This window comes from Littorina saxatilis, unplaced genomic scaffold, assembly GCF_037325665.1.
Source record: "Littorina saxatilis isolate snail1 unplaced genomic scaffold, US_GU_Lsax_2.0 scaffold_1037, whole genome shotgun sequence".
In the NCBI taxonomy this organism is placed as follows: Eukaryota; Metazoa; Mollusca; class Gastropoda; order Littorinimorpha; family Littorinidae; genus Littorina; species Littorina saxatilis.
In genome coordinates this window covers 6,248-32,500 of record NW_027125855.1, presented here as the reverse complement: position 1 = coordinate 32,500, position 26,253 = coordinate 6,248, and the positions used below count along the sequence as shown (strand labels likewise).

Here is a 26,253-nt window from a genome sequence, read left to right as displayed (position 1 = left end):
GACCAGTAAGGTCAAATGGACCATGAAAGGGAAAGCACTTCAAAGTGTGTGTGAGTGTTGTTTCCGACACACCTGATTGACTTTCTACAAAAACACAAGCTGCACGATACCATTTGTTTTGGTATTTGTTTTCATGCGTAAAGGTTCGGGACCTTTGTGACAGACGGTTTTGATTTCAACTGATGCACGTCCGCGGCTGCATAATATGCAAATGACCTGTCTCAACTGATCAAAGCGGATTTCTGCTGTCTCTCAGCTGTCTCTGAACGATGTTAGCACTTTTAAGGAATAGCCAGCAACAGACAAAACGTCGGCGTCTGGCGGTTATATATTTTTGTCAAAAGCGCGTTGGGTTTTTGTGTGGGTTCCCGGGAGGGGGAAGAGGGGGGGGGGGGGGGCATGTGGTTGTCGGAGGTAGACGTGTGGTGGTGGTATGGGAGGTAGATTGCAGTCGAAATATCTGTCTTCGGATTGATTCATACACGTTCTCAATTTAAATTTGGTTGTGCACAGCCAGCATCGAGAAAATATACACCAATAAGATGTATTCAGGGTACACAATGCCAGGCAAATGTACTTAACGTAACATTTATCAGAATGTGTGTGTGTGTGTGTGTGTGTGTGTGTGTGTGTGTGTGTGTGTGTGTGTGTGTGTGTGTATGTGTATGTGTATGTGTGTGTATGTATGTGTGTGTGTATGTGTATATGTGTGTGTATGTGTGTGTGTGTGTGTGTGTGTGTGTGTGTGTGTGTGTATGTGTGTGTGTGTGAGTGTGTGTGTGTGTGAGAGAGAGGGAGTGTATGTTTGTTTGTTTGTTTGTTTGTGCTGTGTTCGAGATTCTTGCTATTGGTCACTGCATCGGAATTAAGTATAATTATCTTGATGCACAAATAGTTTTATGGGGCTGGCTGTGAAAAAACAACCAACCCCATCTCGTTTGCTGTCACTCGTACATCTAAACATGTTCGGTATCTGAGTATATATACTTCTGGTCCTACCCTCGTACGCATGATACTATTTGTGTTCCAACAGAGCTGTTACTTTGACACCCTCATATGCATCGCATGCTACTATTTGTGTATGGACAGTGCTGTTCGCTGTTAAACTTTGACACCCTCATATGCATGATGCTATTTGTGTATGAAAATAGCTGTTCGCTGTTGAAATTTGACACCCTCATATGCATGATACAGTCGAACCTGCCACTTGAGACCACCCCGAAGGATCACAAACGGGTTTTACTATATAAATCACCTCTCCATAAACACCACCTGCCTGTCGAGACCAAAGACCACTGACCTGCCTGTCGAGACCAAAGACCACTCAATTTCGATCCCAAGTTTCAACAGTTTCAACCTGTCATGGAAGACCAACCAATGTCTTTTCTAACTCTGGTAACAAAATCAACCCACTTCACATTACAGGGCAGAATAATTCTTTCCACCTCTCCTTTTTCGTGCGGGTGAACACGAGGTCAAGTAGAAGGCCATGGCAATTGTATTGTCTAACTGATCTCATGAGGACTTGACAGTCACTCCTCGGCCCCCTCCCTCTGCCCACCTCATCTTCCTAAAGAACACATCGCAACACATTTTTCTTCAGTGACACGTAAGCCCCCGGTGTAACACGAGAAAATTACTCCGAGATTTTTACTCCGGAGTAAACATTTCGTACGAAAAAGTTACTCCCTTTATGAAAAAAGCACTCCCCCATTACACGAGAAAATTACTCCCCAAGACAGGTGAGTTCCGAGTAAACATTTCGTTCAAAAATGTTACTCCCATGAAGAATAAATAACGAATAAATTACTTCACCCAAACACAAGCAATTTAACTTCCCATGCCAGGTGTACGAAATTTTTACTCCCTTGTTCCCTGTCAGTCTTGGTGGTGGAAGGGGTGGAAGGAGGGTAGCGCGACATTCGTGTGCGCGAGATCACTTATTGGCATTATCCCTTCGCCCGCATCCCATTTTTGCGTACGAGATTTTTACTGGAAGTAAAAAAAATGGGGAGTAAAAATTTCGTGGAGGGAGTAATTTTTTCGTGCCTTGGGGAGTTCTTTTCTCGTACGAAAAGTGTACTCGGAGTAAGAATTTCGTACGAAATATTTACTCCGGAGTAATTTTTTTGTGGAGTAAAAATTTCGTGTTACACCGGGTGTCTAGACCGCTATAACTGCAATCAGATCGCCTTCTCTTTGGATAGGATAAAGATACTTGTCGTTACTATTCTTCCCTGCCTGACTGACTATTAGGGTTTAACGTCCTCTTAGACCAACTGGTCTATATTGGGACAGGTATTGGTAATACGCTGAAGATATGGTGTGATACTTTGATTCGAACAAGCCCGCTGTGGCTGTCGTCTTCGACACACCAGCATTGGGTTTGTCTCGTCAAAGTATCGAAATACGATCATGATAATCAGAGACGAGAGATGATGCATGCGTGTCTTCGTGTTTTCCAAGCCCTGAGACTTTCGCTGTGAACGTGGGATCTTTTTCGTGCGCATGTGTGCACACGGGGGTGTTCGGACACCGAAGAGAGTCTGCACAAAGTTGACTCCGAGAAATAAATCTCTCGCCGAACGTGGGGATCGAACCCACGCTGATAGCGACCAACTGGCTACAAAGCCAGCGCGCTACCAACTGAGCTACGTCCCCGCCCCCTTCCCTGCCTGGCTTAAACAAGAAAGCAGTGGAGCAACAACCGTGACTAAGTGGGAAGTAGACGACAGAGGCGATGAAGCAAGCTTGTCCCATTGTTTGCAACCAGAACTCCTGATTCACTACAACTGCACTGTCCACCCCCAATAAACAGCAATAATTGGTCAGATGAATAATGAGAGGATGTCGAACATATTTTGACTCAGCTAACATCAAGGGACTGGGTGGCCGAGTGGTAACGCACTTGCGCTCGGAAGCGAGAGGTTGCGTGTTCAGGCCTGGGTCAGGCCGCAATTTTCTCCCCCCTTTCCTAACCTAGGTGGTGGGTTCAAGTGCTAGTCTTTCGGATGAGACGAAAAACCGAGGTCCCTTCGTGAACACTACATTGGGGTGTGCACGTTAAAGATCCCACGATTGACAAAAGGGTCTTTCCTGGCAAAATTGTATAGGCATAGATAAAAATATCCACCAAATACCCGTGTGACTTGAAATAAAGTGTAAAAAAATTCCATCTCACACGGCATTAAGTCTCAGGGCTTGGACACATGAATACACGCATGCAGGAAAAAAAAGGGTAGCGCCGTATACTGTATGGCAGCTCGCTTTCCCCAGGGAGAAAGCAGCCCGAATTTCTGTGAGGTTACCCTCATGGACTATATATAAAAATCTTATATTATCCTAATCTTATCAAAACCAAGCCGATACCTGCCTGAAGGATAAGACCAAAAAGAGTTAAAGAAAAAGAGAAAACAAAACACAGCGATGGCCCGATATATATGCTTAATAAAGAACACTTTTCCTGCTTCAGTGTTTGCGTTCTTAGATTAACATTTGTTCCAGTATTTATCGGAAGTGGGGTGTTTGCCAAATGGAGAACCTGTCCATAAATACCACCTGTCAAAAGAGCCCACTTTAGCTCAGTCCCTTGGGTGGTCTCTTTAGACAGGTTCGACTGTACTATTTTGTGAAACGACAGAGGTGTTCGCTGTTAAACTTTGACACCCTCATATGCATGATAGTATTTGTGTACCGACAGAGCTGTTCGCTGTTGAACTTTGACACCCTCATATGCATGCAATTATATGTGTATCGACAGAGCTGTTCGCTGTTGAACTTTGACACCCTCATATGCATGATACTATTTGTGTACCGACAGAGCTGTTCGCTGTTGAACTTTGACACCCTCATATGCATGCTATTATATCTGTATCGACAGAGCTGTTCGCTGTTGAACTTTGACACTAAGTACCGCACAATGGACGGCACTTGCAACAACCCTTTCAATCTGGGGGCGGCAACAAAGGCTTTGTCAAGAGTGATCTCCCCTCAATATGAAGACGGTACGTTTTTTGAAATGAATTTCCACTATTGGTGTTTGAAAAAAGCAAAACATATACATTCACGCACGCACGCTCGTACGCACACACACACACACACACACACACACACACACACACACACACACACACACACACACACACACAAAGCAAATCTCAAAGTATTTTACACAGTCCTTTTCTTTCTTTCTTTTAAGCAAATAAATAAGAAGACAAATCACCCTCCTCCTGCCCAGTATTTTCACTATTTGCTTACACGTCTCTTTATTCTAAGGACATGCTTTAACGAATCTCAGAAATCGCAAGACCATGGTTTGGATGTTCTTTTGGCTAGCACAGAGGGTGGAGAAGCACAAACGCTTTGCATTATTCCTGTAAAGGGGGTTTTATCGAACTAAACACATACAACATTCAGAAATGATTGAACACAAAATAAAATGTTAAGCAAATGACGGGCGCAGTGGCGTGGTGGTAAGACGTCGGCCTCCTAATCGGGAGGTCGTGAGTTCGAATCCCGGTCGCTGCCGCCATGGTGGGTTAAGAGTGGAGATTTTTCCGATCTCCCAGGTCAACTTATGTGCAGACCTGCTAGATGAACGAAGAAGAAGAAGAAGAGAAGTTAAGCAAATGTTAATGGCAAGCGTCTTCTTCTCCTTCACATACACAGCACACTCAAGACATCACCAATCATCACAAGTCACGTGACTGCTGAGAACTAGTAAAGGGAAGTAACTGCAATCATTTCTGATGATAAGTATTCTTACCATCTTAATAAGCTTACCATCCCGAAGAAGGCAGTAACGTACGTGCCGAAATATAGATTATAGATATAAACGTACCTAACCTGGTTACTGGTGTGTTTTCTTTTTCTTTGATAAGTATTCTTTTCTGTTCTTGTTATCAGGAGAAGAGTTGCCGAGGATGTTTGGCGTTACCGGAAAAGTGTTACCCAGTGGTCGTCTGATCAGCAAAGTGATCCACCCTGACGTGGAGAGCAACACGCGCTTCTCCATTCTCCTTATGCAGTGGGGGCAGTTTATGGACCACGATATGGTGTCCACTCCTCTGCCAGTAGGTCAGTCAATCAGTCAGTCAATCAGTCAGTCAATCAGTCAGTTAATCAGTCAATCAGTCAGTTAATCAGTCAGTCAATCAGTCAGTTAATCAGTCAGTCAATCAGTCAGTCAATCAGACAGTTAATCAGTCAGTTAATCAGTCAGTCAATCAGGCAGTTAATCAGTCAGTTAATCAGTCAGTCGATCAGGCAGTTAATCAGTCAGTTAATCAGTTAGTTAATCAGTCTGTCAATCAGTCAGTTAATCAGTCAGTCAATCAGGCATTTAACCAGTCAGTTAATCAGTTAGTTAATCAGTCAGTCAATCAGACAGTTAATCAGTCAGTTAATCAGGCAGTTAATCAGGCAGTTAATCAGTCAGTTAATTGTAGTTCTCCATTTTCCTTATGCAGTGGGGTCAGTTTATGGACCACGATATGGTGTCCACTCCCTTGCCAGTAGGTCAGTCAATCAGTCAGTTAATGAGTCAGTTAATGAGTCAGTCAATCTGTCAGTTAATTGTAGTTCATGGACAATGACATCGTGTCCACATACACACGCCCCCCCCCCCCGCCCCCCTCGTCTATGTGTGTGTGTGTGTGTGTGTGTGTGTGTGTGAGTCTATCTATGTATATGAGTGCATGCATGTATGTCAATACTGTCTTCTCTCGCTTGCCAGAGGACACAAGAAGGACGATCAAGTGCTGTTCGGAGGATCGAACCCACGTCCGTAAAGATGCTGATCCGTAAGTGGCATGACAATCCTCATTTTGTTTTTCGTTTAATAATCTGTCAGATTTTGTTGGTTGGTTGTTGGTCCAGTCAATATAATATTATAAGCTTTGCGGGACCGATTCAAGTTTGTTTCATTTCTCAGTTTACATGGTAGTGAAGCGGTGAGAGTAAAACAGGAGAAGTTATCACTACGACGCAGTTTGTGGCCAAGCCTGCAGCGGAAAAGATGTAATAAATAGGATTGCAAAGAGTTAATAGTAGAAGAGTGTTAATGTCAGATAAATGAGTGTGTGTGTGTGTGTGTGTGTGTGTGTGTGTGTGTGTGTGTGTGTGTGTGTGTGTGTTTGCGTGTGCGTGTGTGTGTATATGTGTGTGCGTGCGTGCGTGCGTGCGTGTGTGTGTTATCCAGAGAGGGTAGTGACATTTTCCCCATAATATAGGGACCCTTCCTCTACATTTACTGCACGCGGTGGTTGACCTAAACGTTGTTCCAGCGTCGCGGACGACGCTGGTATCTGCGGTCGGGAAGACTTTTGAGGAATTTGCCACAGGGCGCCGCCATGTTTTCTGTGCTCGACTGCGAGCAGACCACAGGCACATTACACCCAAAATTCTTGTAGGCATACACAGACGCAACATAGCATATACAGACAATAACACCCACAACACTTCAACTGCATATGAAAGGAATAAAAATAAATCCGCAAATCAGTCGCGCACAATACACCAGTTAGAAAAACAAGGAGTACCAAAGCGGCGTGCAGAAACTAAACTGACTCGGAGACTGAGAAGAAACATTTATCACACGATGTGGATAGCAAACATTAAAATAAAACAGATAAGTCAAGCAAAAAATAAACACAAATATCGAAAACACAATAAACAAAGGTAAAGAAAACAAAAAGAGATGCTTGCCGACAGTCAGTGTGTGTGTGCGTGGTTTGCCGTGTGCGTCAGCGGGGTGTGTGTGTGTGTGTGTGTGTGTGTGTGTGTGTGTGTGTGTGTGTGTGTGTGTGTGTGTGTGTGCGTGCGCGTGCATGCGTGCGTAGGCTACGTTCTTGCGTGTGTGCGTTCGAATGAGAAAGAAGAGAGAGAGAGGATTGAACAATGAGGTCACGTTCTCTGTCACATGAATACATATACACACACTGAAGGCTACTTCGGACACGAACACTTGCCAACAACTGTGGTTGGACATGCTTTTGAAATGTAATATTTTTTCGACATGATTTCTGGACATACGAATCCCGCTGTGTTGCCTACTGATGTTGCGAATGATGAAGGTTTTGAGTTGACTGACCTTGAGGAGGGATTGCATCAGGCGTTTATCGTCTCAAATTATATCCTTGCTACTTTTCAGGAGTCAACTATTGCCATTCATGGTAACTTGGATAGTCAATGTTTTTATTTGTTTGATTCCCATCAAAGAAACAGAAATGGTAACCATTCTTCAAATGGCGCTGCAGTTTTGATGTCATCAAGTTAATTCCTTTGCAGAATTGATTGATTTTCTCAAAAGCCATTATCAATGTGTTTATCAATTAACACCTGTTCATTTCTGTCCAACTGCAATGCAAACTCAATGTGGAGGAAACAAGGATTCATTACAAACAAGTCATCCCTGTACATCAACAGATTTATGTACCTCAATCAATACTGCTAGTATGAGTGACAGGAATCTAAAAGAAAAAACAACCAAACGCAAATGTACTAGTACTTCTACGACTCGTTTGAATGTAAAACAGAAATGTAACACTATCTGTGACAATGACGGTTCTACGACTCGTTTGAAGGACAGTATAGATCGAACCTTAACCCACAACTACGACAATTTGTGTCAGACTTTTTTGAACAGGAAAATATGCCTCTGTTCAACAGTAACCAAAACATGGAAGATATTTTTGAAACTTTACAGAAATGTAACACTAGCCTATCTGTGACAATGTTGCTTTTGAATTGAACCCACATTTGTTGAACAGGAGAGAATGTTCCTGTTCAACAGTGCCCAAAACACTGAATCTGACGTTTTTGAATCTTTTCTGTCATCTAACTGAATCTGACGTTTTTGAATCTTTTCTGTCATCTAACCCAATTGCTCATGACTTCATCGATCTTGAACATGCCTACTTTTCAAAGAAAGACAGACAAAAGCGATTTCTGCATGTTAGCCATCTGCCTGAAATGGTCAATGCACTTTTGTAAAATTGTCACAGCTGTTATGCACTTTTGTGAAATGGTCAGTGCTGTTGTGCACTTATGCAAAACTTGGTGCTGTGCTGTTAACATTTGAACAAAATGCAAAATGCATTTTGTTCAAATGTTTAGTGCAACTTGCTACTATATAATCGCTGTATGCGCTTTGTGGTAATAATGCACTGTTGTGAAAAGTTTGCGCTAAATGTTGGCACTATGCATCATTGTTGGAGCACCCTCCTGTAGATGCACCATGCTGAAAAATGTACTTATGAATCAAGCATTGACTGAAATAAACAATTTATATATCCAGCACAACATGCAATTCATTAACTTTTGACCCTAACCTTTAACACTTCCCAAAATAAATCTTTGGTGGACATTGCATCGACGCTGTTCATTTTGAATGAACATTTTTCTTGTCTTTATTTGTACAGGGAATGTTTTCCGATCATGTTCCGACCTGAAAAAAACTTCAAGGGTAACTGTATGGAGTTTGTCCGCTCCATGCCCCTCAAGGACCGACTTGGAAAAGTACAAAGTAAGACGGTGTACCGCAAGTTGTTTTTTGTATTAGCAATGATAATATTATTTATTTATTTAACTATTTAAAAAAAAAATTTCAATGTATTCCTTCGGTCGTCTGTTAGTCTGTCTTCTGCCTGTCTGTGTTGATATTGTCTGCAGTCGTCACTGTCTGTCTGTCTGTCTGTCTGTATTGATATTGTCTGCAGTCGTCACTGTCTGTCTGTCTGTCTGTCTTGATATTGTCTGCAGTCGTCACTGTCTGTCTGTCTGTCTGCCTGTATGTCTTGATATTGTCTGCAATCGTCACTGTCTGTCTGTCTGTCTGTCTGTCTTGATATTGTCTGCAGTCGTCAGTGTCTGTCTGTCTGTCTTGATATTGTCTGCAGTCGTCACTGTCTGTCTGTCTGTCTTGATATTGTCTGCAGTCGTCACTGTCTGTCTGTCTGTCTGTCTTGATATTGTCTGCAGTCGTCAGTGTCTGTCTGTCTGTCTGTCTGTCTTGATATTGTCTGCAGTCGTCAGTGTCTGTCTGTCTGTCTGTCTTGATATTGTCTGCAGTCGTCAGTGTCTGTCTGTCTGTCTGTCTTGATATTGTCTGCAGTCGTCAGTGTCTGTTGTCCTCTGTGTGGACATTCAGTAGAAACGCGGGAGAAGAGGATTGTTGTTTTATAACGTTAGAGAGAGAGAGAGAGAGAGAGAGAGAGAGAGAGAGAGAGAGAGAGAGAGAGAGAGAGAGAGAGCCTGACAGAGAGAGATAGAGAGACACAGAGAGAGACCGAGAGAGAGTGAGAGAGAGACAGACAGACAGACAGAGAGGGAGAGAGAGAGAGAGAGACAGACAGAGACACACAGAGACAGAGAGAGTGAGAGAGAGAGAGACAGAGGGAGAGAGAGAGACAGAGACAGACAGAGAGAGACAGAGACAGACAGAGAGAGACAGAGACAGACAGAGAGAGTATGCATCCGCGTGTTTAATCTGTGTTTGTTTTCTAAAACGGTTACAATATTGGATTGGATTGGATTGGATTGGATAAGATTTACAGTCCAGTGAGGTTACCCTCATGGAAATTCGGGCTGCTTTCTCCCCGGGGAAAGCGAGCTGCCATACATACGGCGCTACCCATATTTTTTTCCTGCATGCGTGTATTCATGTTTCCTGAGACTTAATGCCGTGTGAGATGGAATTTTTTTACTTTATTCCAAGTCCCACGGGTATTTGATGGACATTTTTATCTATCCCTATACAATTTTGCCAGGAAAGACCCTTTTGTCAATCGTGGGATCTTTAACGTGCACACCCCAATGTAGTGTACACGAAGGGACCTCGGTTTTTCGTCTCATCCGAAAGACTAGCACTTGAACCCACCACCTAGGTTAGGAAAGGGGGGAGAAAATTGCGGCCTGACCCAGGCCTGAACACGCAACCTCTCGCTTCCGAGCGCAAGTGCGTTACCACTCGGCCACCCAGTCCCTATACGGCTTGTTCTGTCAAAACTATTCGTCTGATAAATGTGTTTCTCTAAAAAAAATATATAAAAAAAATACTGCAGTGTAATTCTTGTTTGAAACGTAAATCACAAATCGTCTGAACGCAAGATTCGCTCCATTTACGTTTTTATTTGTTTTTTGTTGTGAATACTCAGAACCTCGTGAGCACATGAACGTTGTGACGTCATTTATCGACGCGTCAATCCTTTACGGCAGCACCGACGAACGGTTGGAGGAAGTCAAGCATCACGCTCCTGGAAAAGGTAAGTGTCCAACCTCTCTTTGTTTGCCTATCTGGCTGTCATTCCCTACCTGCCTACCTACCTACCTACCTACCTACCTACATACCTACCTACCTACCTATCTATCTATCTATCTATCTATATATCTATCTATCTATCTATCTATCTATCTAACTATCTATCTATCTATCTACCTATCTATCTATTTATCTATCTGTCTATCTGTCTGTCTATCTATCTTTCTAACTATCTACCTGTCTGTCTGTCCATCAATCGATCTCTATCTATCTATCTAGCTAGCTCGCGATATAACCTTGAACGGTTGAAAACGACGTTAAACACCAAACAAAGAAAGATCTAGCTAGCTAGCTATCTAGCTACGCTATGTATATGTGTGTCCGTCTGCCTACAATTTTATAGCTTCGTCAATCTATTCATCTTTCAGCCTGTCTGTATTGCATTGTATGTTGTAATAATTTGTAATAGATCTCCGTCTTTAATACTTTTCAACTAATTTGTTTTGGCCTTGTATTGTGTGTTTTGTGTACCTGACTGAAATGACGTCATTTTGCGTCACGTCAGGTTACTTGCTGAACATGACGGATGACGACTACCTGCCCAACAACGGGATGGATGACTGCATCAAGCGAAACGATGGGGATCACTGCTTCCTCGCAGGTAAATGATTATGAAATAATTATGATTTTTGTGTGTTATTCATCTCTTCGCCCTCTCTATTTTTGTCGTTTTTATCTTCTTTTTTTTCAAGGTTGATTGGTTTTTGACAGGTGCTTTCCTTACCGTGTAAACTAACGCGTACAACACCAAAGATCTGTGCAAGAGTTTATCTAGGTCACGAGAAACCTTCTACGAGAAAAGCCAAAATGCTTGCGCGTGTTAGAGTCAAAATATCACACTGCACCGTATCCTCAGCGTATTACCAACACCTGCCCCAATGCAGGCTAACCGTTCTGACAGAACGTTAAACGTATATTGTAATTCAATCAAGTTGGCGTTTCAATAAAACAGATTCTGTGATTGGTCAGATTGTCTCAACTCATTAAAAATTAACGGTCATCATTTCTGGATGAACACTAGTTACAAAAGCCAATGACCACCTGCTGGCGAGGCGCATTGATACGACCTCGACTAGTCTCGGTTAGATTTTAGTGCATGTGAAGAAAAAAAAACCACCCAGGGCAGAGTGAAAATATAGGAATACGGAAACACATTTCTTGGGACTTGACCCTTGTAGGTAAGCAGGGGCGGACGAGGGGGGGGGGGTGCACAGGGTGCAGGTGCACCCCCCGCACCCTGTGCACCCCCCCCCCCCCCCCTCCAGCAAAAAAATAAAATAAAATTGGAAAGCTGATTCTATGACCATTTCTAAGTTCAAATGGCACCAGATGGCACCATTTTGCTTCTTTGGGCCAAAACATTTTCCGGACCCCCCTAGCAAATTCGGGCGCTTCGCGCCCATCACATTCACTTTTGATTCAAAGTGCACCCCCTCTTACAAAGCAACTGATCCGCCCCTGGGTAAGTGCACTGAAAGTAGTATTGGTCTGTTTGCAACCGCATGAAAGCAGGAAAGAGTTCGTCGTCAGATTGAAAAACAATTACATTGACAGGCTACCATTTGAAACTTCGAGGTCTTCATTGTGGATTGACGCCCCCCCAAAGCCCAATTGAAACCCTTCGTCGCTTCGCTCCGTCGGGCTTCAATGGTACTTTGATCAGGCGTCAATCCAGAATGACAACCTCGAAGTTTCAAATGGAAGACTGTCAAAGTGTAAATAGTCAGTGAGTCAGCCAGGAAGGCACGCGCACAGACCTCATCACTAGTTATCGCCGCGCCTCGGAGAGGAAGAAAAGCATCGCTGCAACCATGTCAGCAGTACATGGCGGATCCTGGGATGCTGCACGGCGAAGAGCAGCGGGTGGAGAGTGGAGGTCATCTGCACCAGCCAGGTGGACAGCTCGAAGAAGATGGACTGGCTGGTGACGGGGCATTTGGTGGAGGAGGTTGTCCTGCAGATGCCCCGCACCAGCAGCATGAGAGCCAGGGGCGCCACGCACGCGATGAAGACGAGCACCAGACCCCACAACAGACGGGCTTCCTTCAGCAGCTTGGACTTGCACGTCATGCTGAAGTGCCTCGCCGTCGTGTCCATCTCCAGCTCCCTGGGCAAAGGTTGCAGAGACTGCAGCCACGCCACGCAACAGTTCTGGCCTGCTACTTCTCGTAGTAGCGAGCTGTGTCGTCTTTCTGACCGGTCAACACTCCTCGATTGTGAGACTACGGGGACGAGTTGTGTGCCCATGACGGATCCTCGCGACGTGCTCCAGTCTTGCGATTGAGCTTTATAAGCCGTAACAGACAGGGTGTTGGTCGGTTTGTTCTCTGCGGTCATGTGAAGTTCCTTCGAGGAGTCAATCCTCAACTGTGAGACTACGGGGACGACTTGCGTGCCCATAACAGGTCCTTGCGACGCGTTCAAGTCTTGCGATTGAGCTTTAACAGCCGTAGCAGACAGGGTGTTGGTCGGGCTGTTACCCGCGGTCATGTGAAGTAGTGCCTTCGCGGAACCGCTCCCCGGTAAGCCCTCTTTGGAGGGGCAAGTACTCCTTGACGGCCCCACCGCGAACATGTGACGCGCTCGTGAGGAGTCGAGGCTCCCCACCAAGACTTCCTTGGAGGGGTTAAAACCCCTTGACGGGCCCACCGTGGGCAACAGCTTGCGGGGCTCAAGACGGATGCCATACTTGACAAGAGTCTTGCGCTTGTCTACAAACACGTATAGCTTTTTGATGTTGATGTAGACCAGCTCTGTGAGGAGGGGCAAGGTAAAGAGCGGGATGAAGAGGAGAACGGAGAAGGTGATCATAGACCCGCCGGTCCTTCTGTAAGGGAGCGTGCAGTGGCCTTCGGGGATCCTGTCGCCGGCCAGCACCAGGGTAGGAACGGCGTCCAGGAGGAACACGACCACCCAGGTGGAGAGGAGGGTCAAGGACGACAGCCGCCTGCTCTGCCGCTGTCGGTAGCACTCGGGGTAGGTGACCAGAACGAAGCGGTCGAGGAAGATGAGGACGACGGAGATGATGGAGACGATGCAGCACTCCCACGTCGCCACCAGCGACAGCACGCACAGCTCCAGGCCTCCCGTCCACACCTGGCGTCAGATAAGATGGGATGAAATAATATATTAAGATGAAATGAGATATGACGAAATCAGGTGAGATATGATGAGATACCGACGATAAGATATGATGAGATTAAAAACTCACACACACACACACACACACACACACACACACACACACACACACACACACACACACACACACACACACACACACACACCACATTAACCAGCTCACAAACTTGCGCCCCTCCCAATATCCTATTTAAAAAATTACATTTTGGCAAATCAGGCTTTGAGTTTGACAAATTTTAGCGAATCACCACATCATGTCCCAAATAATTTCTTAGACTGGGGACCAAAAAAACCCCAAAATAGACAAGACAAATCAGGACGTAACAAATAACATACAAGTCGCGTAAGGCGAAAATACAATATTTAGTCAAGTAGCTGTCGAACTCACAGAATGAAACTGAACGCAATGCCATTTAGCGCGGTAGTGGTTACGCTATGCTGCTTAGCACGCTTTTCTGTACCTCTCTTCGTTTTAACTTTCTGATCGTGTTTTTAATCCAAACATATCATATTTATATGTTTTTGGAATCAGGAACCGACAAGAAAGAAGATGAAAGTGTTTTTAAATTGATTTGGACAATTTAAAGGCATATGTACGCGCTCCCGTGTTTACAAAGTGTAGTTTGCCCATAATCGATGTCAAACGCACCATAAGACCATGTAATGACGATATGTCGCCATGCGCGGACCATATACATGCATTACAGCTTGTTTTAGAGTCTCAAAAACTTTGGATGTAAACAAAGACGCGGAGTTATTTCCCTTGCGTCAACGCTACCTCTGTTGGCAAATCTATAAATAGGACGATCCAGATCAAAATGAAAATTAACATATCTCAACACTGAAGGGGTCCTAGACCACAATATTTTGCAGGGAACTTAATTTAGCATGTCTCCAGCTGTTGGTAAAGCAATTAGCGTGTATAGTCATCGAGTACATATGGCTTTAATTTTGATAATAATTTTTATATATTTAATTTTCAGAGCTTGTTTTTAATCCGAATATAACATATTGATATGTTTTTGGAATCAGCAAATGATGGAGAATAAGATAAACGTAAATTTGGATCGTTTTATAAATTTTTATTTTTTTTTACAATTTTCAGATTTTTAATGACCAAAGTCATTAATTAATTTTTAAGCCACCAAGCTGAAATGCAATACCGAAGTCCGGGCTTCGTCGAAGATTACTTGACCAAAATTTCAACCAATTTGGTTGAAAAATGAGGGCGTGACAGTGCCGCCTCAACTTTCACGAAAAGCCGGATATGACGTCATCAAAGACATTTATCAAAAAAATGAAAAAAACGTTCGGGGATTTCATACCCAGGAACTCTCATGTCAAATTTCATAAAGATCGGTCCAGTAGTTTAGTCTGAATCGCTCTACACACACACACACACACAGACACACAGACACACACACACACGCACATACACCACGACCCTCGTTTCGATTCCCCCTCGATGTTAAAATATTTAGTCAAAACTTGACTAAATATAAAAAGCAATAGCACACGAATGGCCAAACCTTGCCCTGCTTGTAGAAGACGATCTGAGAAATCAACCCCAGGCCGACTCCCAGGTCCGCTATGCACGTGTTCAGGATGAAGAGGTCGGCAAAGTTCCTGAGGGGACGATGCGCGATGAATGCTGCAATGATGATGGCGTTGAAGACGATGGTGACGAGAGCGACGAAGGAAACGGCAATGACTAAGCCTTTGATGTCAGCGTTCGCATGTTCGTCAAAAAGCAGCTTTTCTGCGTTCATTGCTGTTTCTGTTCAAATTTAAGTTCTAAGGACAAAAAGGGCTGAAGCTGCTGATTTCATCTTTTAGTGTCTTGATCGATCACCGTGCTTGGAGTATATAAGTTGCTGTCGCACAAATTACTGTTATTCACAATAATGATATCACCGAAGGTTTCTTAGCTGCCTAACATCCATGGATACGATTCGAAGCGTCGACAAGTGCACTCGTGCGTTGAGAGTCGCAACAAACACTGACTAATAAACTGGTATTTCTTGCCTAACAAACTGGCACCTTTGATATCCACGATCTTATTTCTACGGTAAGCGTATCCTCAGCTGAGATTGTCTTCGGTATTTTTTCCCCTCTCTTATTCTCTCCGCAAAGCAAGTTCTCAGATCCTTTCGACGCTGCGCTGTTCTCTGTTGTTTTTGTGAGCTCATCTCCTACTTGTACGCACAACCTCAGCTAATTGTCATGCGTAAACTTAGCTACGTCTTTCTGGTACACACCTCTCGTCGACTAATTTGACTTGGTCTTGCTTTTGCTTGCTGTGCGTGTCAAACCCCTGCAGTTTATTCAGCACAGAATTCGGTCCAACGCCGCTTTTCTCATTTTCAGAACTGTGCCAGATTTCACAGAAGACGAACGAAGAACAAGTGACGTTATTATATCATGTACCGTCGTCATTGTCTCCTACGTCACTGACGTCTGGTTCTCACATATAGTTTCGATCAGCCAAGACTGGAGAAAAAGAAAGTTCCGAATCACAATGCCACACTGAACATAAAATCATGAATGATTCAGGGGGAAATTGCCAAAAATACGAAAAATTGATATTGAATGAGCTGTATACACAGGAGGTCGTGAGTTCGAATCCCGGTCGCTGCCGCCTGGTGGGTTAAGAGTGGAGATTTTCCCGATCTCTCTGGTTAACTTATGTGCAGACCTGCTAGTGACTTAACCCCCTTCGTGTGTAATCTATGTCAGAGTTCGGTGGGTTATAGAAACACGAAAATACCCAGCATGCCTCCCCCGAAATCGGCGTATGCTGCCTAAATGGCGGGGTAAAAACGGTCATACACGTAAAACTTCACTCGTGCTAAAAACATGAGTGAACGTGGGAGTCTAAGCCCATGAACGAAGAAGAAGAAGAAGAAGAAGAAGAAGAAGAAGAAGAAGAAGAAGAAGAAGAAGAAGACTTACAATAACTCATGTGCATTTTTTCTCTTTGTTTTTAAACTGTTGTTTCTAAAATCAGAAATGCATGAACAAACACGAAAATCAACAAGAGTTCTTATTCTTTACCCGTTTAGGTCGTATAGCTAGCTGTTTTAACACCCAAAATATCCCCAAAAATGAACCAAAAATAACGGACAAATGCGCACTAGGTACACTTGGCAGTATTTAGGCTATTACAGGCAACAAAGGAAAACATAATCAATTCACTCGGCAGCATTTGAACACAAAAGAGCGCTGCATGTTGCCCAAAAATTACAACTCTGAGATGTTTTCTTTTGGAGTGACGGTCATGGGAAGTTATGCATTACGTACATAAGGCCCGGTCACACAGCCCAAAAGTCGCGTAAACGCATGAATCACGCACGAAATTCGATCCTTACGCGATACATGCGCGATTTGCGCATTTCATCAGTTTGTCTGACGTGGAACCTCCGTAGTTGTCCGCCGATGTTCGCCGGATCGGCGCTTTACGCGATTCCAGGTTTTGAGCAGCTCAAAACTCGGCTTCGCGTAAGAGTTTACGCAGTATTGCGCTGTTTTACGTAATTTCTGCGTAGTTTGCGTAGTTCTTACGCGAACAATGCGCGAAATATGCGTGGAATATCAGTGATCGTTCGCGAAAATGTTGCCGCTATCGCGTTCTTCGACGACTTTCCACTGACGATTAGCAGACATATGACGCATGTTTCGCGCTTGTAACACCTATACGTATCACTGAAAATCACTGAACATTTTTTATTGGCGTATGTATCTCTAAAAGAACACGTAAATAAGCGCATGTAATACTTATGAAATACTGATGAATCACTGATGTATCACTAACAACTCACGTATGATTGGCGCTATATAAAAGCGGCTATTTTATCATCTCCCGTCAGGCCAATTCCTGCTGCCGAAGGGTGCTGCGACTGTTGAAACGGGAATGCCAAGGCGCCGCAGTTGCATCAGTTTATATATGCGCGGAACGGACGTACGCGCTGCCGCGCATTCCTTGCGCAGTTCATGCGCGAATCATGCGCGATTCATACGCAGTTCATTAGTGATAGTGCGCAGATTATACGTGGTTTTCCGTGGACCTTTGCGTGCCTATGCGCTGTAGTGCGTGGTTTGTTAGTGATTTTTGCGTGATCTTTCCGTAGTTCTTGCGCAATTCATCGGTGATTTTCATCGCGTAAATCAGCGAAAATGGTCAAATTCTCGACCGACAAGCTCGCACAACCAAATTTTATGCGTGATTCATGCGTTTACCCGACTTTTGGGCTGTGTGACCGGGCCTTTACGCGTGTTGTAATACTGTTTCAAAAACTGTCGTGGATATAATAGCTTCTGGTTTGTTGTTGCTCATAATAACCCAAAGTCCCCTCTACTCCCAAACAGGCGACGAGCGTGTGAACGAACACCCAGGACTGACCGTCATGCACACAGTCTTCGCGCGTCTTCACAACCGCATCGCGCACATGCTGCACTACATGCGGCCTTTCTACGCCGAGGAGGAGGTGTTCCAACGCACGCGCAAGATCGTGGGAGCCCTCGTGCAGAAGATCATGTACGCGGACTGGCTGCCCATCATCCTGGGCCCGGCGTCCATGAAGCGCCGAGGTCTGGCCGTGGGGCCCGGGGTAGAGAGGCCCGAATACAGCTCCATGATCGACCCTTCCATCCCCAGCTCCTTCGGTGCTGCTGTGTTTAGGTGAGTCGGAAAGGAGTTTGGTTGTTTGTTTGTTGTAAATGTGTGCATGTGCGTGCTTGCATGCGCGTGTGTGTGTGTGTGTGTGTGTGTGTGTGTGTGTGTGTATAGGGGTGGGTGCGTGCGTGCGTGCGTCAGTGCATGCGTGTGGGTGTGAGTGGGTGTGTGTACGCAGTTCGGTGAGCACTCTGTTGTGTTGGAATGTATTATGTATCGAATGTACACAAGCCAAGCAACATTCCTGTGAACTGCACGTGGTTGTAATAAAATCCTATGTCTTATGTCTTATTGTTCTCTCGGAAGGTTCGGTCACACCCTGATCCCTCGCACCATCCCTGTGGGGAACCAGAAGCCGTTGCTACGCGACCTGTTCTTCAAACCCTTCATGGTCAGGGACAACGTGGAGAATATCGTGGAGGGCATGGCCACCGGCATCGACCACGACACACGCTCACAGATGCCTGACGCCTTCATCGTAGAAGAGGTAAAAAAAAAATTACAAAAAAAAATATACATTGAATACATTTAGAAACACGAAAATACCAAGCACACTTTCCCCGAATTCGACGTATGGCTGCCTGAATGGCGGGGTATAAACGGTCATACACTTAAAAGTCCACTGGTGCAAAAACATGAGTGAACGTGGGAGTTTCAGCCCATGAACGAATAAGAAGAAGAAGAAGAAGAAGAAGAAGAAGAAGAAGAAGAAGAAGAAGAAGAAGAAACAAATGTAAAAGAATATTTCTTTTCTACAGCGATCAAGTGGGCTAAAACGACTGCTGCGTCATTCATTTGAGCATAATATATGTCCCAGGTAGCATGTAAGATTTTTTATTTTATTTTTTTATTAACGCCCAGCCGACGGTGCTGCTTTGACATATAACGCGCGCCACACACAAGACAGAAGTCGCAGCACAGGCTTCATGTCTCACCCAGTCACATTATTCTGACACCGGACCAACCAGTCCTAGCACTAACCCCATAATGCCAGACGCCAGGCGGAGCAGCCACTAGATTGCCAATTTTAAAGTCTTAGGTATGACCGGCCGGGGTTCGAACCCACGATCTCCCGATCACGGGGCGGACGCCTTACCACTAGGCCAACCGTGCCGGTCAGCATGTAAGATGGGTTGGATGGAGAGCGGAGGAATGGCTGTATTGATAAATTTAAGAAGATCAAAGATGGTTGCATAGATAGGTAGTGGATGGCTTGATGAGAGAGTGAGTAGATGGAGGAATGGATGTAAAGATAGATTTCAGACTTGAAGATGGTTGGATTAATGGATGGATAGGTTGGTTGGAGAGTAAGTGGATGAAAGAATGGATGTAATGATAGATTTCAGACTCAAAGATGGTTGGATAGGTTAGTGGATGGGTTTGTTGGTTGGAGAGTGAGTGGATGTAGTGATAGATTTTGAGACTCAAAGACTCGAAGTTTATAAAGGCCGGCTTTAATGGAGCCCGAAGTTGACTTCCCAAAGTCTTTTTTACAGAAGATCCGGGGCCAAAGCTTCGTACAGTGAGCTTCCTGAGGTAGACTTTGTGAAGTTAACTTCGCCCAGTTAATATCAGCCGCTGCGATTGTTTGTTCATGAGCCTTTGTTTGTAACATGATTGCAGGTGACTGACCATCTGTTCGAGACAGAGGAGGGCGTGGGCAAGGGATTTGACCTTATCGCTTTGAATATTCAACGAGCACGTGACCACGGGATCCCTCCCTATAACGACTTCCGGGACCACTGCGGCTTGCGTCGCATCACAAGCTTCTATGATCCTGCCATGGGCATCTCGCAGAAAGCTCTGCATGCTGTTTATGAGTCAGTATTCTTTTCTTCTCGATAAGTGGCTCTGAAATGTTATCCCTTTTTATAAAAAAAATTCTTTCAAAAATAAACTTATTCTTTTAAAATCACATACCCCCAACGCTTTTGCAGACACTGGGTGTAAACCCAAACAAACAAAATTGTTATTGCGTAATGAACAAGAGGCGAAGCCATCAAGGCTCACGTAAGAAATCGACAAACAGTAACACAAACTCAATCACTCCGTCACACACACACACACACACACACACACACACACACACACACACACACACACACACACACACACACACACACACACAGAGAAAGCATAGGTGACACTGTGCAAGAAAGCGAGACACTAGATCTAGATCTGTCTGTCTGCATGTAGCCTACTTACAGGGACACGACTGCCAACTAGTCTCGGCCCGCTCAAAATAATAATGACCGAGACTTTCAGTACTTCCTTCGCGTGACGTCTAACCCTCTTACGTCATAATGTGACGTCAATGTAATGTGACGTCTTCAAATGTTAGAGTTTCTACCACAGACATACACACGCACGCACGCACGCACATACGCACATACGCACGCACGCACAGACAGACAAAGTTACGATCGCATAGGCTACACTTACGTGAGCCAAAAACAAACAAACTGAAACTTCTTAAAAAAACCACTTTTATCATCATCTCTCTTACCCACCCTGTCATCCTCCTCGTGTCCTCACTTTTACCAGCCTTTTAGCGTATCATCATTTCATGTCCCTAAAAGAAATTTTGTCCTGTGAGAACGTTAAGGACCCCCTAGTTTCTTCTCGATAAATGACCTCTAGCATATCACCACTTACATGTCCCTAATAGGACGTTCCCTGTGAGGACGTACAGCCCCAAATTCTGTTCGGCCTCTCGATAAAAGGGGCCCGGGTAGCTCAGGTGGTAGAGCACTGGACTTGGGATCCTAGGGTCGCGGGTTCGAATCCGGGCCGGGACGGACACGGGTCAACTTTAAGTGCAGACCCAGCGACGGCATCCATGTCCCACCCCCGTGTCACCACAGTGGCACGTAATAGACCTCGGTCATTCTGCCAGAGGGCGTAAAACTTGAATTTCTCTCTTTTCGAATAAGGCGGGTGCTGGGCGCAGTAGCCCATTGGATAAGACGCGGGACTCCCATGTGGAAAGTTGAGTGTTCGAATCCCGGCCGCGCCGGGTGGGGTTAAGGGTGGAGATTTTTCCTGATCTTTCAGGTCAACTTATGTGCAAGCCTATTTTGTTTTTATTCCCCCCTCTGCTTCTTTACCTCTGTAAACTTGTAGAGCTAGTTCATTTTTCGATAATGACCCAGCAACCAAACAAATAACGAGCCAGCAACAGCCTGAATCCTCGATAGTGCAATGGGTTGAGAAGCTGTTCTGTTTCGGTACTACTTTTGCGACTGAAAAGTTCCGAACGCTCTATACGTACGAAATATACATCTCTGGAGCAAACAATACAAACATACCGCATTTAAATTAACAACTACAGGCCTGAACACATGAATCTCCATATAAAATCCATGAGTTAGGTTGTTTTCTGAATCTAGATCTGCCGTGCACAAACAGTTCATCACAAGCAAATTCCCAAGGCAAGTAACTCATACTCTAGCCGACAAGAGTAGTTCCCCTTCTTTTAACGCAGTTTCTTCGACAACACTGACTGCAATCCGACGGTCAGTTTTCAACAATATTTCATTTTATAAACAGATCACACGCAACCAAATGCACACATCTCATCAATTTAAACAACATAAAGCGGTTTCATACACTATTTTCCCCAGAAAACTGAACTTCATACAGTAATTAACGTTGGAACACGGGTGCAAAAGTTCGTCTGCTAGTCCCATTTGACGAAAGAACATTATCCTAAGCGATACTAAAACATAAACAGAACACACAATATCTGCCTTTACCGCCACAGCAGAATAACAGCATATCTGTGTACTTGATTTTAGTCTAAAACAGGGAAACTGAAAAGAAGTGTTAACAGAATGGAATGATTTGCACGGAACTATACAACCGCGCATTAATCGATCGCCTGCGCAGGTTGACTGGTTGAGTGATTCGGATTCGATCAAACTTTCGCACAAAAACTCCTGTTTTCTTTGAATAACTGAAGAAAGGAGGAATAAAGAGGTTACACACCTCGTCTCAGTGATTATTAAAAATAATGGTCTCAGTTCGCGGTCATGAAAAAGCTCGCTGAAGCTCGCATTTTTCATGATCCGCCAACTTCGACCATTAGGCTACTTTTAATAATCACTGAGACTCGGCATGTAACCTCTACGTACACGCAAGCACAAAACCAAGTACGCACGAACAAGATCCTGTAATCTACGTCAGAGTGTAATGGGTTATAGAAACACGCAAATACCAAGCATGCATCCCCCGAAAATGGAGTAGGGCTGCTTAAACGGCAGGGAAAAAATCGGCGATACATGTAAAACCGACTCGCGCAAAATCACGACTGTGTACGTTGTAGTTTCAGCCAATGAGCGCAGACGAGGAAAGTTGGTGGGGTTATGGGAGAGGGTTGGCGGCTGAGGGAAGAGGGGATGTAGTGGATCCAGGCAACCAACAGGAAAGTTACCAACCAGGTAAAATAAAATAGAATAAAATTAAGTTTACGACTTCCAGCTTTTTCTTTACCACGTTTGGGCAACAACAAAAGTCTTCATTTTTGCATTTTCGTGTGTTAAAATGCAGCCCTTGAACCGTTAACTTTTAGCATCATGTCGTATGTTTCAGCCATCCTGACGATATTGACTTGTTCAGTGGAGGTATCGTAGAACCTCTGGCATATGGTGGTTTAGTGGGCGAGACCTTCAACTGTTTGATGTCGGAGGTCTTCTCCAACCTGAAGTATGGCGACCGCTTTTTCTACGAAACTAGAGGACAGAAAGGAAGCTTCGAGGATGGTTTGTGGCTAAGTTCAAGTATTTTAGTTTTTGGCTCACGTAAGTGTAGCCTATGCGATCGTAACTTTGTCTGTCTGTGCGTGCGTGCGTGCGTGCGTCTGTGCGTGTGTATGTCTGTGGTAGAAACTCTAACATTTGAAGACGTCACATTACATTGACGTCACATTATGACGTAAGAGGGTTAGACGTCACGCGAAGGAAGTACTGACAGTCTCGGTCATTATTATTTTGAGCGCGCCGAGACTAGTTGGCAGTCGTGTCCTTGTAAGTAGGCTACATGCAGACAGACAGATCTAGATCTAGTGTCTCGCTTTCTTGCACAGTTTCACCTATGCTCTTTCTCTGTGTGTGTGTGTGTGTGTGTGTGTGTGTGTGTGTGTGTGTGTGTGTGATTGAGTTTGTGTTACTGTTTGTCGATTTCTTACGTGAGCCTTGATGGCTTCGCCTCTTGTTTTTTTTTATCTAAAGGTTGTTTTAATACAATAAATTTGATTTAGAAATAAGCACAGAGACACTCACATGGGTATATGTTATTGTTGTTGACAAAGACAATGACGTGATGATGATGATGATGATGATGATGATGATGATGATGATGATGATGAGGAGGAGGAGGATGATTATGATGATGATGATGATGATGATGATGATGATGAGACGGAGGAGGGGGAAATGATGATGATGATGATGAGACGGAGGAGGGGGAAATGATGATGGTGATGATGATGATGATGATGATGATGATGATGATGATGAAGTGGAGGGAAATGGTGATGATGATGGTTATGATGATGATGGTGATAATGATAATGAGGATGATGAGGATGATGGGGAGATGGAGGAGGGGGAGGAGAAGGACAAAGATAATGATGATGGGGAGGAGGAGGAGGAGGAGGAGGAGGAGGAAAAAGAACATGATGGTGATGATGATGATGTAAATGATGATGATGATAACGATAATAATAATGAGGAGGAGGAGGATGGGGGGGGGGCGACGGAAGGACTTATCAGCCTGATGTTGATGTTGATACGTTAAAGCGTGATGTACACTTCCAGATGAACTGGCTGAGCTACGCAAGGTGACGCTTTCCCAGATTCTGTGCCAGACGACCGGTATCCGCGAGATTCAGCTCAACGCCTTCTTGATTCCGTCAAAAGAGTGAGTGCACTACGTTATAATGCACATCACAAATCTCTACGCTCGCGAAGGGAAACAACTGCATACCAGCCATCATACGCATCAAAAACGGATGGGATTGGCCCGCTCTTTTCAGATTTAGGTTGTCGCAGGACCACCTCCAAGAATTTGTAGTACGTTGTTTTGGCTTCTTGTGCACGCTAACGGACACACAGTTTTGGGAGCCTCAGAGAACATAACATTCTTCTCTCTCTCTCTCTCTCTCTCTCTCTCTCTCTCTCTCTCTCTCTCTCTCTCTCTCTCTCTCTCTGTCTCTCTCTCTCAGTCTCTCTCTCTCTCTCTCTCTCTCTCTCTCTCTCTCTCTCTCTCTCTCTCTCTCTCTTCAACAAACAAGAAAAAGTGACAGAGTTGATTATTTTCTGTTTCAGTAATCCCCGAGTGAGTTGTGACTGGCTAGTGAAGCAAGGAATGAACCTGGGCTCCTTCGTCCGCCACTGGTGATCTGCGGACAACGAAATGTGTTGATTGGCCAACCCGCAGGTGTGCGAAACAGCTGATTGGCCATTTCACTCGAACGCCACCAACTCTCCTAAAACTCTTACCCATTGGTCACATCCATCAAGAGTTTCTCCCGCAATTCCCCATAACAACGGTGCTGATTGGTCAATCTGGTTTAGACACTACCGCCACAGATCTAGTGATTGGTTCTTCACAATGTTCAATGACTGACAGTTCTATCCATCTGCTGAACAGTTATACCATCTCATTGCCGCCTTGGACAACTGTGAAAGAACAATTAAGATTTTCCATCACAATTTTGAAACTGTTCGCCATCAGCACTTTTCGGAAACTGTATATTTTGAGTATACATTCCAATGAAAATCTGACCAAGGTAACTGAAAAGGAAATCACACAATTTGTTACCCTTGCTGAATGTGTTATGTTGTTAACTTTCCATGATTCAAAGGACACATAGGTAAACAAACCTGGCGAACTTGATCTTTGATTTAGTGATGTGGCTGTTTCAAGTTATTTGTAATTTTCTGCTTCCATACAATTTTGACAGAATGCGTTTTCAGCAGAAAAACGCTGATTATAAACTGTAGATTCTTTCTACAATGTGTTTCATATGAAGAGAAACCGAACATGGAGCAGAACAAAACAACCAGTGCCTTGTAAAGTACGAAACAGTATAATTATAAAGCATTTACAGTTTCTGAAAACACATAATTAAAACAAAAGTATATTGTCACAATACAATAAAAGTATGTTAAAAACAGGAATGATATGATGCGTAATTCATTGGAAGATCATGTTTACGCTATTGCGAGCTTGCACATTGGGTACTGTGCAGATAGAAATACTTTTGGCTCTCCCCCCCCCCCCCCCCCCCCACTGTGACACATAACAAGTAATAATGGTAGTCGGGACTTTACATAAGTGTTCGCAGAGACCAAAAGCACAAGCTTGTAGAACTTCCACCAACCAAAAACTTTACATTTGCTACTTTTGTTAACTTTTGTATGTCTTTTTTTTTTACGGACACGCTGTCGGCGTATCTGACTGTTAAATTTTCTGACGGATGTTTCTGTTCTAGTTATGAAACCGTAGACAATGAAACAGCACAGCGGAACGGGAAACAGAGCAGCTGCTATCCAACCTTCCAAACATTTAGAGGCATAGAGGCATAAATTAACTAGAAAACTTAAATCCGTGTTATCTTTGTGTTCTATCTCTTTTGTTGAGAGTAAGACTGTTCGGTTCTTTTGTGTGTGTGTGTGTTGAGGAACCGACACCATAATAGGGTTGGGTTTCTTTTCTCGCTTATATTTTTTGTAAGTTGTATCTTATCTTTTAAAGTGGGAATAAAAATTAAAAAAACCCACATCACCCACTGTTTGTGTACAAGGTCTTGAAGACGAGTTATGTTTCAGGATTATTTCAGTTCTATGTTTGTTAATGTTTTATTTCTGTTTCTTTTTTACTTAAAAAAAAACCCGTTGATGAGGCTGTGCAAAACTGTGGCATTTGGAATATGATAAAACATACGTCTTGTTGGTAAAGGGATATAAGCCTGAATGAATGTAAAACGTGAAAAACATGAATTACATTACAGAAATGCTTCAGCCTAAAATGAAAGAAAAAGACAGAACATGAATGAAGCCATTTCTTTTCTCTTTATGTGTGTGTGTTTGTTTGTTTGTGTGAGTGTGTGCGTGTGTGT

At 44.0% G+C, this 26,253-nt stretch overlaps 2 protein-coding genes across 2 annotated transcripts in view; one reads left to right on the top strand and one right to left on the bottom strand.

Annotated features, from left to right (window-relative positions):
* Positions 1-26,206, top strand: part of LOC138954321 (chorion peroxidase-like) — a gene marked incomplete at its 5' end in the record, with an annotated part of 27,715 nt that extends 1,509 nt beyond the window's left edge. Inside the window, 12 exons of the mRNA XM_070326192.1 lie at positions 3,881-4,004; positions 4,906-5,076; positions 5,735-5,801; positions 8,421-8,524; positions 10,155-10,262; positions 10,824-10,919; positions 17,825-18,137; positions 18,438-18,618; positions 19,755-19,951; positions 22,722-22,891; positions 23,948-24,050; positions 24,458-26,206. Of these exons, the coding sequence (XP_070182293.1) occupies positions 3,881-4,004; positions 4,906-5,076; positions 5,735-5,801; positions 8,421-8,524; positions 10,155-10,262; positions 10,824-10,919; positions 17,825-18,137; positions 18,438-18,618; positions 19,755-19,951; positions 22,722-22,891; positions 23,948-24,050; positions 24,458-24,530 (1,707 nt within the window). The remainder of the gene's footprint in view (positions 1-3,880; positions 4,005-4,905; positions 5,077-5,734; positions 5,802-8,420; positions 8,525-10,154; positions 10,263-10,823; positions 10,920-17,824; positions 18,138-18,437; positions 18,619-19,754; positions 19,952-22,721; positions 22,892-23,947; positions 24,051-24,457) is intronic.
* LOC138954322 (muscarinic acetylcholine receptor M3-like) lies at positions 11,594-15,831 on the bottom strand. The gene is made up of 2 exons (XM_070326193.1): positions 14,989-15,831; positions 11,594-13,414 (listed from the first exon to the last, which is right to left on the bottom strand). The coding sequence occupies exons 1-2, from the start codon at positions 15,226-15,228 to the stop codon at positions 12,083-12,085; spliced, it is 1,572 nt and encodes a 523-aa protein (XP_070182294.1). The 5' UTR covers positions 15,229-15,831; the 3' UTR covers positions 11,594-12,082.
* Positions 26,207-26,253: the final 47 nt, after the last annotated feature.